Consider the following 14363-nt stretch of genomic DNA (forward strand, 5'->3'; position numbering starts at 1 on the left):
CAGGCACCTGAGGGGATCCTCATGGTATCCCTTTTTGAATAAGATGTCGTTCTGCAGGAAATACCTGCCTGCTAGCTTTTTGAGCTTGTGGGCCAGTTTCCTGTTGGTTGGCAGGATCCCCTGAGCCAGGTATCCTATGAATGGAACCCGCCAATTTTCTGCAATAAACACCGCGTAGCTTTCTTCTTTATCAATTGCCAAACGACACTCCTGACATTTCTCCTGTACAATTGCTGCTTCCTTGTCCATATCTGGCCAGTAATACCCCATGCGTTGCATCCTTCTATATAGGCTGACCTTTTCTGCAACTCCACATGCTTGGGCGTGTAATTCTTCTAGTTTCGACTTTCCTTCCTTCTCGGTGATACATCTGAACAATATTCCTCCTGGCAGCCTTCTATACAATTCTCCTTCTATCTGAGTGTAATCTATTAGTTCTTTAATGTTCCCTCTAGGCCCTGCCTCTTTCATCTTTTCTTTGACTTCGTCCCTCCAGTCCCACTGTTTGGACTCTCCGGGGTACATTTCTTGGAGGATCCTTACAATGGAATGTTCCTGCCTTCCTATTTTTATCAGTGTATCTCTCCCATTAAATGGTATTTGGGATCCCAGGATGGCGAGTGCATCAGCAAACCTGTTTTCACTTCTTTGAGTGTACTCTATGCTGAAGGTTTGAAATTCCATCTCCAGCCTTTATGCCCAAGTCCTGTAGGCTGCTAAGCTTTGTTCCCGTAATGCGAAGTCACCTTTCACTTGGGAGACTACAAGATTGGAATCTCCCAACACTCTCATATGTTTCACTCCTATGCTGAGTGCTATAGTCAACCCGGTTAAGTATGCCTCATATTCAGCTGCATTATTAGAGCATGAGAAACCAAGCTTGAAAGACAAGGGCATGATATCCCTATTTTCACAACTTAGTACAATTCCTACCCCATTTGAAGTTGTTGTAGCCGACCCGTCAAACCTCATGGTCCATTTCTTCCCTGGGATCTCCATTACTGCTACCTCACCTGAGATTTCTTCGCTCGGCGGGCCTTCCTCCTTTCCTGGGAATTGAGCTAGCAAATCTGCTATGGCCTGGCTCTTGACAGCCTTGGGAGTTCTTATACCTATATCATATTGAGAGAGCAACACTAGCCATTGTGCTATTCTTCCCATAAGAAGGGGCTGGTGCAGGAGTGTTTTTATGGGGTGGGACTTGGTTACCAAAAGGATTTGGTGAGCTGAGAAGTACCTCTTTAGCCTTTGGGACGCATAAATGATCACTACGCAGGCTTTCTCTATTCTAGGGTACCTGGTCTCGGTATCCTTGAGTGTTCTGCTTACATAATATATAGGCTGCTCATTCCCTTGGTCGTCTTCTTGTGCCAGCAAAGCTCCTATTGCCTGGGAGTTCGATGCTAAGTATAGTAGCAGAGGTCGCCCACGTACTGGTGCCTAGAGGGTGGGCAAATGATTCATGATGCCCTGAATTCTTTGAAAAGCTTCCTGCTGCTCCATCCCCCAGATAAATTCATTCCCTTTCTTCAACAGTTTGGATAGACCTGCTGTAGCTGAGGCTAAACCAGGCACAAATCTCCTAATATAGGAGACCTTTCCCAGGAAGCTTTTGAGTTCCCTAACAGTAGTTGGTCTTCTCATTGTGGCGATAGCTGTGGCCTTGGCTGGATCTACACTTATGCCTTTGTGATGTACCAGAAACCCAAGGAACTTTCCAGCAGACACTCCAAAGGCGCACTTCATGGGGTTCATACGTAATTTGTACTTCCTGCATCTTTCAAAGACTTGCTCAAGTACTTGGAAATATCCTGTTATGGTCTTTGACTTGACCACAATATCATCTACATAATCTTTCATCTCCTCATGCATCATGTCATGGAAAATGGCTGTCATAGTCCGCTGATACATAGCCCCCGCATTTTTTAGGCCAAAGGGCATTACAGTGTAGTAAAAGTTCCCAATTGGAGTTCTGAATGCCGTCTTCTTTGCATCTTTGGCAGCCATGCGGATTTGGTTGTACCCACTATACCTATCCATAAATGAGAACATTGAGCTTCCTGCAGCCAAATCTACAAGGAGGTCGATATTGGGCAAGGGGAATTCATCTTTAGGACATGCCTTATTCAAGTTGCGAAAGTCTACATAGCAACGGATTTGACCGTTTTTCTTCTTTACAGGTACAATGTTGGAAAGCCATTTTGGGTGTTGGATGGGTTTGATAAAACCAGCTGTTAGCAATTTTTTGACCTCTTGAACTATTTGGGCTTCTACCTCAGTGTGGAAGACCCTAGCCGGTTCAACTACTGGCCTCATCCCTGGGTCCACATTAAGAGAATGGACTACCAATCCTAGGTCTAAACTAGGCATCTCATCATAGGTCCATGCGAACACATCTCTGTATTTTTGAAGCAGGGTTACCAGTTGTTTCCTTTCTTATGCCACCAATTGACTGCTAATGAAGACAGGCTTTCGGGATCCCGGTTCTGTTCCCAAATCTATTTCCTTTAATTCTTCCTCAGGCTGAATCTGGGCCTCCTTAACTGGTTCCTCTGGAATTTCTTCTTGGGCCATCATGCAGCTTGGTGGTCCGGGACCTTCCTGCATAATGCATTCGGGTCCCACGCACCTTCACAAACGATAGATTAGCCTTCCCCCAGGTTCCCGCACCACCACACATTCTCGGGATCCTGAAGAGCTGGGCTCCCTTTTTTGTCTTTTTCTTTCTAGAAGGTTCCTCAGGTCACGGGTGCCCCTCCCTCCTTCTTCTTCTTCTAGGATAGGTGCCCCTGGGGTCCCCGGGGCGGGGTTCTCAACATCTGGCTCCAACTCATCATAAAACATCGTTTCTGCAAAGTTCACTTCTCCCTGGCTGAAAGGATTATGGTTGGCAGGGATCCTTATGGGCCTCCCATTTAGTCTCCCTTTAATGCATTGATGGAACATGGATGGAATAAGGCGATGTTTATGAAGCCACGGGCGTCCTAGCAACACATGATAAGAAACTTCTACATTAATCACATGAAACCTTGTCAGGGCTACTATTGGCCCTACCTTTAAGGCTAGCTGTACGTATCCTTCTGTTGATTCCACCGATCCTCCAAATCCTGTTATTTCCATGGGAGCCCCCAGGATCCTTCTGTCAACTAAGCCCACAGTTTCCAGGGTACTCAAGGCTATGAGATTGAGTGATGCTCCCGTGTCCACCAATGCTCTTCTGACTTGAACGCCGTTTATGGTAGCCATTAGATAAAGGGGTCTACGGTGGTCTGGGTGCTCAATCTCCATGTCTTCATCAGTGAAGGTTATTGCATTGGTTGTCTCCAGGAAAGCTCGACTAGCATGTGACTCTGCTGTAAAGCATTCCATCCCTGAATCTGCTGCTATACTCATGAGAGACTCTGTGGCCACTCTTCTTGCTTCTGGTCCGAATCCTAATTGATTGAATAGTGACCTGAACTTAGGATTCTTCTGGAGGGTCCTGACTGTGCTCGGGTGGAAGGATCCTTCAGATTCTCCTACTTCTGCCGAGTTCCCATGTATTACTATTGCTACCACTCCTTTTCCTTTGTGGTTAGGCAAGGGGTTCCTCTGCACTTCTGACTCCTTCTGAGTGAGTTCCAGGGTTCCCTCCCTCAACTTTTTGTGGAAGAGTCTGCGAAGGGTCCAGTAATCCTTGGTGGAGTGCTTGACATAATTATGGATTCTGCAAAATAAAGGATTCTTCCTTTCTTCTTCAGTTGGTGGCCTGGACACAGTGAATGGCCTAACAACCCCATCTCCGATCCATTTGTCTAAGACATGGCTTAACTCCTCAGCTGTACATGGGATCACCGGTGGTTCCTCGAACACCTTCCCATCTGGTCTCTTCCTTTTCTCTCCTACTGATGCTGTCATAGCTTGGGACGCGGGCAGCCTTTTTGTCCTCATAGTTTGCGCCGTTCTTCTGGTTCTCTGTAGCAGGTCAGCAAACTGCGTGATACATAGATTTTCAAGGTTGAGCATGTAATCAAAAAGCATGTTGGCTACACAGGTTTCCACGAGCTCCTTTTCTTCATGGTCCCCATAGCAATCTAGGGACACATCTTCAAATCTTTTAATGAATTAGACGGGATCCTCTCCAGGTCTCTGCCTCACCATTTGCAAATTTTGGAAAGTGATCTTGTCTTCACCAGGGTAATATTTGGCGCAGAATTTTTCCATCATCTCATCCCAGGTTTTGATGGACCCGGGTCTCAGCGTGGTGTACCAAGTGTATGCCCTATCCACTAAGGACTTGGCGAACTCCCTTAGACATAATTCTCTGTCTCTTGCATAGGGGCCCATAGTGTGGACAAACCTACTCACATGTTCCACGGCACTTCCATTTCTTCCATCGAAAGGATGGAACTTTGGGGGTTCGTACCCCTTAGGGTATGGTTTGCCAAGAAGTTCTGGAAGGAACGGGGGATCCCGAGAGAATTGCTTGGGAATCCCTGAGAGTTTTTCCCTTTCTTGCTCCAGGAGGGCATTAACATCTGCCAGTGTTAAGTACTGAGTGTTGGCTCTTCCTCCCATTACTGACCCTCCTTCTGGCTGCGTCCCATCTTGGTGGCCAGTAGGGGGAACATTGTCTCTAATTTCCTGTGTCTTGCCCTCCTTGAGAAGACAAACTTCTTGCTCCAGATCCTTCAACATTGCTGTCATCCTGGCCATGAGGTCTGGTTCCTGCCTTGCGTGTCTTTGTTCTGACACAACCTCCTGTTCTACCAGGGGTATCTCGCCTCCTTGCCTGGAAGCTACCTCGTTTTCTCCTACGGGCTCAGAGGCCGTAGGTGGCACATTAGTTCCTTTGCTGTTTCTTTGTCTTGGAGGCATACTTTGTGAAGGGATTGCTTCTTCCTTCTTCTTTGCCCAGTCCCCAGTGGAGTCGCCAAAATGTGAGAGTGCACTTTTTCGTGACACTCAGGTCCAAGGATCTCGGGCCTAAACAAAAAAGGTTTGGTGGACCGGGCCTTGACTCACCGCAGCTAACGAGCTGTTTAAGAATCAAGTGGTATACAGAGGATGCTCCTGACAATATAAAAAATGACAAGCAAGGATATCGAAGAGTGCCAAAAAATTAACAAGGTAAATTCAGAAGGAAAGAAACAGGATTAGCAAAGCGAAATAAAAATTAATGCTGAGGGGATCCTGGGAAATATGAAACATGTTTCATTAATACATTATCTGTTTGATTACAGAAAGCTCACTAGAACATGATACAAGGTTCAATCAAGCTCAAAAATTACAGTCTTGAATGGCTATTTCAGCCTTCAAAACTTGCAAAGTTTGATTCTTGTTGAATCTGAGTATGTGCAATAGTGGCTTTTACAGGATACCGGGAAGCAATGTTTGTTTTTCCCTTAGTATTTTCTCTTCACCACAGATTTTACTGATAGTTTTTCTAGAGAATCTCTCCTTTTTTGTGTTTCTCTCTTTTTTTGCTGCCTTTTCTTCACAACCCATCCCTTCCTTTTATAATGGAGTTTTTGGTCTTCCCGGGGAACTGTTGGTTCCCCTGTTTTACCATTTTGCAAACAGGGCACGTCCTGTTCCTATCATCTTGGTAAGTCCCATTTCCATTTTTTCTCATTCTTTCCTTCTTTCAGCTCTGATTCTTTTGAAAGTTCCTGGTTGGCCATCTTCTTTGGGATGTGCTGAGGTATGCCCTTCTCGGCATCCCCGTTTCTGGCGTTTTCCACTTTTCCCTTTTCTTTCCCATCTGGGCGGAATCCTATTCTGCCATTTTGAAAGCCGCTTGTTATCATTCTTTCTTTTATGCTTCTCTGTTCTGGTTCCTCGAGGCCTTTTCTGTCTGTGCCATGAGAGGTCGCTGGGTTCTACTGGCGTTTGCGTTCTTTTTTGCTTTTGTTTCTTGTTTTCTTCTTCTGTCTTTTTTCTTTCAAGCTGTCCTAGTCTTCCTTTGTCTTTGTGCCTGGAGGGATTCGCGCCTCTTGAAGGTTCCTGAAGATCCTTGCTTCTTATCCCTTGCCGTGGTTCTCTTTTTTGGATGCTTCTTTGTCTGGGCTTCAGGATCCTTTGGGCCTTTCTTTTATTCCCTCATGGGTCTCCTGTATCTGCTACTTTGGGCTTAGCTTAATTTTTCTTTTTGGGCTTGACTCATTCTTTTTGGGCTTCCTTCACTATGATCTTTTTTTAGACCTCAACACAGAGCAAGAAGCAAGAATTGTGAAATGAATTTCTTGTATTGATAATTAGCTTGCTCTGTTCTTTATATACTAGATACAGAGGAGGGAAAACTGTAACAGAAAAACTAACTATACAACCTATAGCTTCTATACACGTGGCAGCTACAGTATTAACAAACTAAGCTACAATATTAACAAACTAACCAAATATGAATACTACTAAGCTACAGGATGTTCTATTTACAACTACATGTAGTTTATGTACACAATTGCAAAGCTAATTACAAACTAAAGCAATCTTCAACCATGCATATATATATATATATATATGTTGAATATATATATATATATGTTGAATATATATATATATATATATATGTTGAACATTCTTAAAGATGCAAGATACATTGGTGCTAAACCATCTGTTTTTCCCCCCTGGAACAGCACCTTCACTTAACTCTCACTATGGGAACTTATTTATTAGTCCACTCTGCTTAGTATCTAATGAAAGAGCGTCTCATGATGATATCTTGAAATGAGGGAAAGAAATGTCAAACTCACTTTTTTTTTTTCTTTTAAAAAAATAGCTATCATTCTACAAATTTTGGATCTTTTTTTTTTTTTTTTGCAATTTTGGGACCTTTTGTTTGTTTAATGGGGGCGTTGAAACCTTTAAAAAAAAATTTGGGACATGTGGGGACCTAAAGCCTAGGCCTTGAATAGGCACGATAAGATTGCAAATGAGAGAATCATATGTTCAGATATTTTTTAGTTTTTTTTTTTATCAAACCCATGACAAAATTTTATTAAAAAGCTTAACTCAAGCCTCCACTAATTTAACCTTAAAACCTGTGTTCACAAGCTTGTTCACTAAAAAAAACCTTCTTAAACTTGACTATTTTGTTAATCAAGTTTCAAAATTAAGTGCAAGTTTAACTCAATTATAAACAAACCGAACACAAACAAGATTTTTATAAAGTCAAGCCTAAACAATTAATGACCAAACTTTGTTCATTACTGAGTGTAAATAGCAGAAGTAAACAATTTATCTCTTGAATAATTAAATAATTTATTAGAGACTGAATTTTTGATACCGGATACATTTGGCTATGTAACACATTTGGCTTGAAAGAAGGGCAAAAGGTACCCAGGGCAAAAGTTAACCTAGCAATTTGTTCACAACCAGCTATTTATGGTTCCAAAGGACGTGTCAATAAAAAAAAAGAGACCAACCCAAACCATTGCACAGGATTCCTTGATTATATTTCGTTTCAGAAAATCTGACCAAATCATTATTATTACATTTAAAAAAGATTTGAAAAACAGATCAATGAGCTGCAACTGTACATACTAGAGAGAGATGATATGAAGCCAGTCTCGTGGTCTCTAAGAACTTATTAAAGCCAGAATGGGAAAACATTGTAGGTCTACCCAGAACATGGCAATTAGTGAATGGGAAACTCATGGCTTTAAGTTGAAGTAATACCCAGCCTAGTGCATAATCTCCAGGACTTTACAAAGGGCAACAATGAATTACGCTTGTATGATCTCGATCAGTGATTCAGCTGTATAGATTCATCTCCAACCACTGCCAACAAGACCCAGATTATTCGTCTTATATGTGATGAAAATTCACACAATCTTCTGAAATCTCTGAAACTGATGAAATAAATTATAGCCCAATAAGTTGAAAAGTATAGCATATAATATTGGTCAAACTAAACTTTCCACTCCACAAGTGAACAAGTTCTTAAAAGATCCCAATGTCATTATTAGAGTTAAACCCATGATCTATACTAAACAGGATCTAGATGAGTATAATATTCAAATTAAAGAACTTATGGAATGTGAACTTCTGGAAAATTAATGAAAGACTTGGCAGTTCATAGTTCATACAGACTTGCAGAGTTGCACATGAGTCTTCGTAAATGGTTTAGAAAATTCAATGTTTTCTGAGAAAGGATTACATGAACACCATAGAAAAGATTCTTGATTCAATTGTTCTTTTAGACTTCTTAACATTCTAAGTTATAATTAGATATCATTCTTTCATGTAAAATTGTGTTAAGCAGCTCAATGAAAAATTATCACACAATATTTGAGAACTTTAACTCTTTGAGTATTTGAATAAAAAATCTAACTATTATTGTTTTCTTTTTAGAGAGAGAAGGAAGGGGGGGGGGGGGGGGGGGAGGCACTTGTTGATGGTTAAAAGGCAATACCTAGTTTTGCACTCTCTTATGCCTGTCAGCTGATATCTGTCTTGCATTCCAATTGACCCACATGTAATTGCATTTCTTCAATTTGGTTCAACCAGATTTCCTGAAATAAAAGTCCAGCTTACCAACTAAAATACCCTCTCAAAATTAATATTTGCATGAAAAATAATCCTTCAATTCTAGGATATCCATAAAGCATTCTTCAAGAAGAAAATGTGAAGCATAAATTGTTATTAGAAAATGTTATCCAAAAGCACCAAAAGCAAAAGCCACAAACCTTTTTACCTTCAGCACTAATATGCTTGTATGGGACTTTGTTTATGTATCTAGAAATACACAGATGACACTTTATTATGTGATTTAATAAGTAGTGGAAGTGAAACTCATAAAGAAATATTTTAAGCCAAAGCCATTATAAATCTACATTCAACCCCCATTTCTTTTCATTTCAGGCAGTGCACATTTCAAGTTCTGACCATGGAAGTAAATCATGTCAACCAAATAAGCATACATTTCACAGTTCAGAATCACCTAGGAACTAAGATGATACACCGGACAATAATATTAAGTCCTATTGAACTTACTAGATCATTCATTTCCTCAGAAAGTGCTTTATCCATCTGATCAAACAGTGCAGCCCACTTTGCTTGATGCATGTAAGGAATTGTACTCATGGGACATTCCACAGAAGATAATTGGTCATTGTCTTTAACAGGTGAGGACTCTTTTGATACCAGAAAAGGCAGTTCTACCTGGATTACATCCTTGACTCTCATCCTACTACGCTTTAGTGCTGCACAAACAAACGGGAAGTTATATAAACATAAATATTAAGTTTAACAATTTTCACTAATGTTCATAGAAGCTTCAAGAGAGTGATATGCACCTGCAAGGCGCCCTTTGATATTCTGGCAAAGGAGAACCAACCATTGAGAAGCTAGATTTGCAACTGGGAAGCAAGGATGAAATCCAAATCAGTTTAAGATGTCATATGCTTTCTGATAGTCAGTATTAGAAAAAAAAATCATAATCTGAAGAAAATCATCTGATATTGGCACTTTATTTGGACTTTATTTACCAAGTAATATAAGCATAGAGAGAGAGAGTGGGAATGGACTTGGAGTACAATCAGTCAACAATCATTGAATAGAGCAATGATTATAGGGTGTGAAAAAGAGAGAAAACTGCAGCTTGAGAGCAATGATTCATTTGAGTCCTAGTTTACATTCTTTATATAGGTTTTGGACCCCAAGGGGAGGAGAAAGGAGAGATTTAAACTAATGGCCTCCACTTCATGAGATTTGGTCCCCAGCCGATTGTTCCACCCTTGGGGGTTGTCCTAAATTTACGAATTAAAACCTTGTTAAGAAGGAAACAGGCCAAAATGGCGGAGTGCAATCCAGAAACCTACCCCAAGTTTGCATAATCTCTAAAATGTAATACTGTGGATTGGAAAGGAATAAGCAACCCTGTTGATATGCTTGCTAAGATCATGCCAGATCCATTGAATGACCCCTTTCTGGATGCCTAGCTTGGAAATGCAAGTATTCCATTCTTAAAAAGAATCTGACACTAACTGTATTTGTTTTTCCAGCTAGCCCAGTAGAAGCTTTTAGTATAGAGTAAGGCTTCAGTTGACAAGGCAACCTGACTCTAAGCAATTGCAATACTTGAAATAACAAACGATGACTTATGTTGACAGTGGCAATTTGTATGGCCATAGGTGTTTGGTATTTCCTTTTACATAGATTTTTCCATTTCCAACCAGCCTTCACTAAGATAATGATATATGACTAATGAAAAGTAATAAGCATGAGAATCACTCTATTAATTTTGGTCACACCTTACCTGTGCGATCAAAAGGAGGAACCATTGCTGACTCTTCCTGAGAGCTTGTATTCTCTGATGACACAATTTCATCATTAGAGTTTGCGTTTTCTGAAGCCGTGGTTACAGATGACCATGACTTTACTTCATGTTTGTCAAACCCATCTTCATCTTTTCTCACTGCTACACTCATATCATCAACCCCTCCCCCGTGTTCTGAATTCATATGCATATGCCTAGTCAGAAACATGGAGCATCCACTGACTTGTCTGCCTACTGATACTGTATTTGAACCGTCATTCACATCATCATCCCAGATTTCCTCTTTAAATCGGCTTTCCTGCTTGCTTTGAGTATTTTCTAACATCTCACTTCTAACCAAGGCCCAAATTATTGAATAGACCTGTTCACTGTTTCTTAAGCGGCTAATGATCCCAGGATTCAGTTCATCGAGCAATCCACTTGGTGCAGCAACCATACTGAACTTGTCTACCTTTTTAACCTTTGCAACCTTGCTGTTTCTTAAGTGGTTCATAATCCCAGGATTCAGTTCATCAAGCAACCCATTTCGTGTTGTAACCTCAGTAAACCTGTTAGTCTGTTCTATCTTGGCAAACTTCATTTTTCTACTGGGCATTTCATTTTTGTGTTTGCTAGCACGCTTGTTTGGTGTTGGTGTGAAAGCAGGTGGCGAGAGGAAACCATTCTGTTTCATCTCTTGCCACAATTTCATAGGGTCCTTTTTCTCCAAAAGAGCATTACAATTTCCAAACCCTGCATTGTCACTGAGCCGGGTTTCAAATTTACAATCCATACACAATTAGCAACAATTTCCTCTATGTTCCTTCTTGAAATTGCACACCAGAAGTTGCTTATAAGCCCTCACTAATCTGAGGCTTCTTGTCTTGTTCACCAAGGCAAACTTGTTGTGTGTGACTTTTCTGCACTATGAAGGTTTGAAATGACAGCACCCAATACCTGCAACACCTCACAGTCTCAAACTACACCCAACTAGCAAAAACAGGAGTACTCAAATTAACAAATGCAAACAAACTATGAAGGAGCATATGATACTACAAAAACCAGGATCCAAATTTCCCAAGTTATATAGCTTACTAACATAGTGACATTTTTTAATAGGTCTTTGATAAATTACTGATTGTCTTAAAAATTTAAACTTGGGGGAAAAAATGAATTTAATCATTTAACCATAATTTTAACAGATTTCTTTAATCACTTCACACTTAATCACAAGATAAAGAAAAGAAAACCCTTAAAAATTTTGGCTTCCTTTTCAACAAACACACACATTAAGAAGCTTTCTAAATGACCAATGAAGTAAAGAAAGTTGCAATTAGAAAAGCATATATTGAACCAATGTTCCACTTAAACAGAATTCACACCCAGTTATTAACCACCAAATCTAAGATGTACAACATAGTTCACACTAATCAACCATTATATAAACTCCATGCACGTTAAATCAAAAAATAAACAAACAAATACTGGTAAAAATAAAAATAAAACATTTTGATAATTTCCCATGTATATTTAGCTCTTGACCGCAAACAACATTAGCTGAGTAACCCTAAAAAAAAAAAAAAACCTGACTGACCTGATGAAGATATAACACAATGGTGGATCAGAAGCAGAGATTTGCGAAGAAATTAAGGTAATGAAGAGTTATAGTACTTGGTTTGGTGGGAGAGTTGTTTGGTCTTCGACTTTTAAGAATTCAAATCTGATGCACAGACCAGCCATGTACCTGTTTTTTTTATACTATGTATGTATGAGATTCCCGCCAATGCTTTTTCATTTTCCCGGTTTTTTTTTTATTATATTTTTTTACGTTTTTTGTTGACAAAGAATAGAATATGCTGATTCATGGGCTTCAGATTGACCTAGTTTGGGCCCAATATGAGATGCTGACCTTGGGCCCAAAATCCTAACCAGGCCTCATCACACACTATAACCTCATTCTTATCTGTGAGTTTTTTCTTTTTTGGCTGGATCATTCTTATCTAGTTATCTCAGATTCTCAATATCTGTCTCTACCTTTAGAGTCTTAGACCAAAAATGATAAATTGATGTTTTTCAGGCATATTTTTTATTATCCAGGTATTTGCTAACATGTTACCATCTGTTCTTCTGAGTCAATAATTGTATTAATAATAATGAATGAGTAGGTTTCAATTAGCTTAATTGGTACAGTATATTAGTACAACTTTTTGTGGTCAAATAAGGAATTTGGAATCAAATGTATATCTGATAATAAGGATCAATCCATAGGCTTCAATCCTATCATGTCTATAAAATTGCTTTTTTCATCTTTTTTTTCATGATTGTTAGAATGCATGCATGATTCACCCGCAAAACCAAGTGTAGACTTTTATAACAATATATTATATGCATGTTTTTTTCTGAATTTGATATTATATAGTAGATGTTATTCCGTTCAATGTGCTTTCTTTTGTCCAAATCTGACCTTACCTTACGCAAAAGAAGTGCATCACTTTGCCATTTAAAGTATGGTGGATTTTAAAATATAATAATTATATATTTGTATGGGTGTTAAATTTAATCTAAAGCCATGATAGTTACATTAAAAATTTAAAACTAATAATTTCGGCCAATTTAACAGGACGGCTGACTTGTTTCGACTTTAACTTAAATAACATTATATAAAATATATTTTTTTTTAAAAAAATTAATTCAAATAAAGAACTGTATGAATAACTTGTACATTTCAATAACGGCAGGTATTAGAATAGGAGTACGTTGTGTGGGTTCAATTGTGTGTCCCAGCAAAAATCCTTTTTTTTCATTAAAAAAAAAACCGCAAGTCCCAGCAAATGTAACTTGTGGCGGGCAGAAAAAGAAAAGATGGAAACTATGTTACCCACACAATAAATTTTTAAAGATGGAATGCAAGGTCAACATTAAATACCCCTTTTATAACAAAAGATGACAATCTTGGAACTTAACAATTAACGAAATAGATTGAGAATTGACTAAGTGTTTGTCCTCGAATTTTGTCCGAGGAAGAAGGTACAATGGCTGGTTTCATTTTCACTTTTTTTTTTCCTTCTACTAAAATCTCACTACCATTTTGATTTAGGCGCTTCTTGGCTTTATATAACTCAACAAGAATGCATCTAAATCTTACATTTAGAGGGCTATGATTAAACTCTCCTAACAATTGTCTCATCAAGGCCTTGCTAGAAGGTTTTTACACAATAATATGAGTTGTGTAGGACACTGTTCAGGGTCATTTTCCATTAATGCGTCCAGTTAAGTGGTTGTGGTGCATTTAATGTGGAGGGGATGGTTGTCTTGTCCTTCCTTTTTCTTCTCTTCCTTGTTTTATATCAATTTACCTTTGTCTCCCTTGGGATTGCACCATGCTTCCTACATGCCTGATTCTCGACCTTCCGAGGTTAATATGGAGTCCTCGGTTCTTGGTATTTTTTCTCAACAACAATATCCCGAACTCCTTTATTAGAAAAATAGTTCTTTTCCAAAGACTCCTCATGAAATTCCCCTCCTCGGAAACAACCTTGCCCACTTTATTACTGTTTTGGATCCTCGTACCCCCACATAACTTATTTAAAGCAAATTATATCGTGATTTCATCTTAGAAATATCACGGAGACAGAGAAATTACTTGTATGGATATTTGGTTTCATTCCTAGTGAAATTCATATTGACTTATTGAATATTACTTTGTATAAAAAAATGAAATTACTAAATTAGGGGTTTGGCTTATTTCTAATACTTTTTTAATTGGAATCTCATTTTATTTTAATGAGAAACTGCCACATCACCTACTAACTAAATAAAATGTGGAGATTAAAAATCATTACCACTTGCTATTTTATATTGGATCTGGCTTACCTCCAGTGTTTTTTCAACTGAATTTTTTTTTTTAATGAGAAATTGCCACATCACCTATTAACTAAATAAAATATGAAGATTAAAACTCACTACCATTTGTTATTGTGCATTTAAAACAAAATGATACCTTAATTAAAAAAATATCGAAGGTAAGCTAAACCCTTATATATTTAAAACAAAAGAATATGTCTAATTAAAAAAGTATTAGAGGTAAGTCAAACCCCTAAATTAGTGCTTCTAAATTCGTTCTTTG

At 38.9% G+C, this 14363-nt stretch overlaps 1 protein-coding gene across 2 annotated transcripts; it reads right to left on the bottom strand.

The window, feature by feature from the left end:
- Nucleotides 1-7271: 7271 nt before the first annotated feature.
- Nucleotides 7272-11967, bottom strand: LOC115984499. 2 transcript variants are annotated; one of them, XM_031107527.1, is made up of 6 exons: nucleotides 11832-11967; nucleotides 10238-11194; nucleotides 9276-9338; nucleotides 8974-9182; nucleotides 8393-8492; nucleotides 7272-7758 (listed from the first exon to the last, which is right to left on the bottom strand). In XM_031107527.1, the coding sequence occupies exons 2-5, from the start codon at nucleotides 11028-11030 to the stop codon at nucleotides 8418-8420; spliced, it is 1140 nt and encodes a 379-aa protein (XP_030963387.1). In that variant the 5' UTR covers nucleotides 11031-11194; nucleotides 11832-11967; the 3' UTR covers nucleotides 7272-7758; nucleotides 8393-8417. The 2 variants fall into 2 exon arrangements, with proteins under 2 accessions (XP_030963387.1, XP_030963383.1); XM_031107523.1 differs by having other exon boundaries at nucleotides 7273-7829.
- Between the last annotated feature and the right edge of the window lie 2396 nt (nucleotides 11968-14363).

Source organism: Quercus lobata, chromosome 1 (assembly GCF_001633185.2).
Source record: "Quercus lobata isolate SW786 chromosome 1, ValleyOak3.0 Primary Assembly, whole genome shotgun sequence".
Taxonomy (NCBI): Eukaryota; Viridiplantae; Streptophyta; class Magnoliopsida; order Fagales; family Fagaceae; genus Quercus; species Quercus lobata.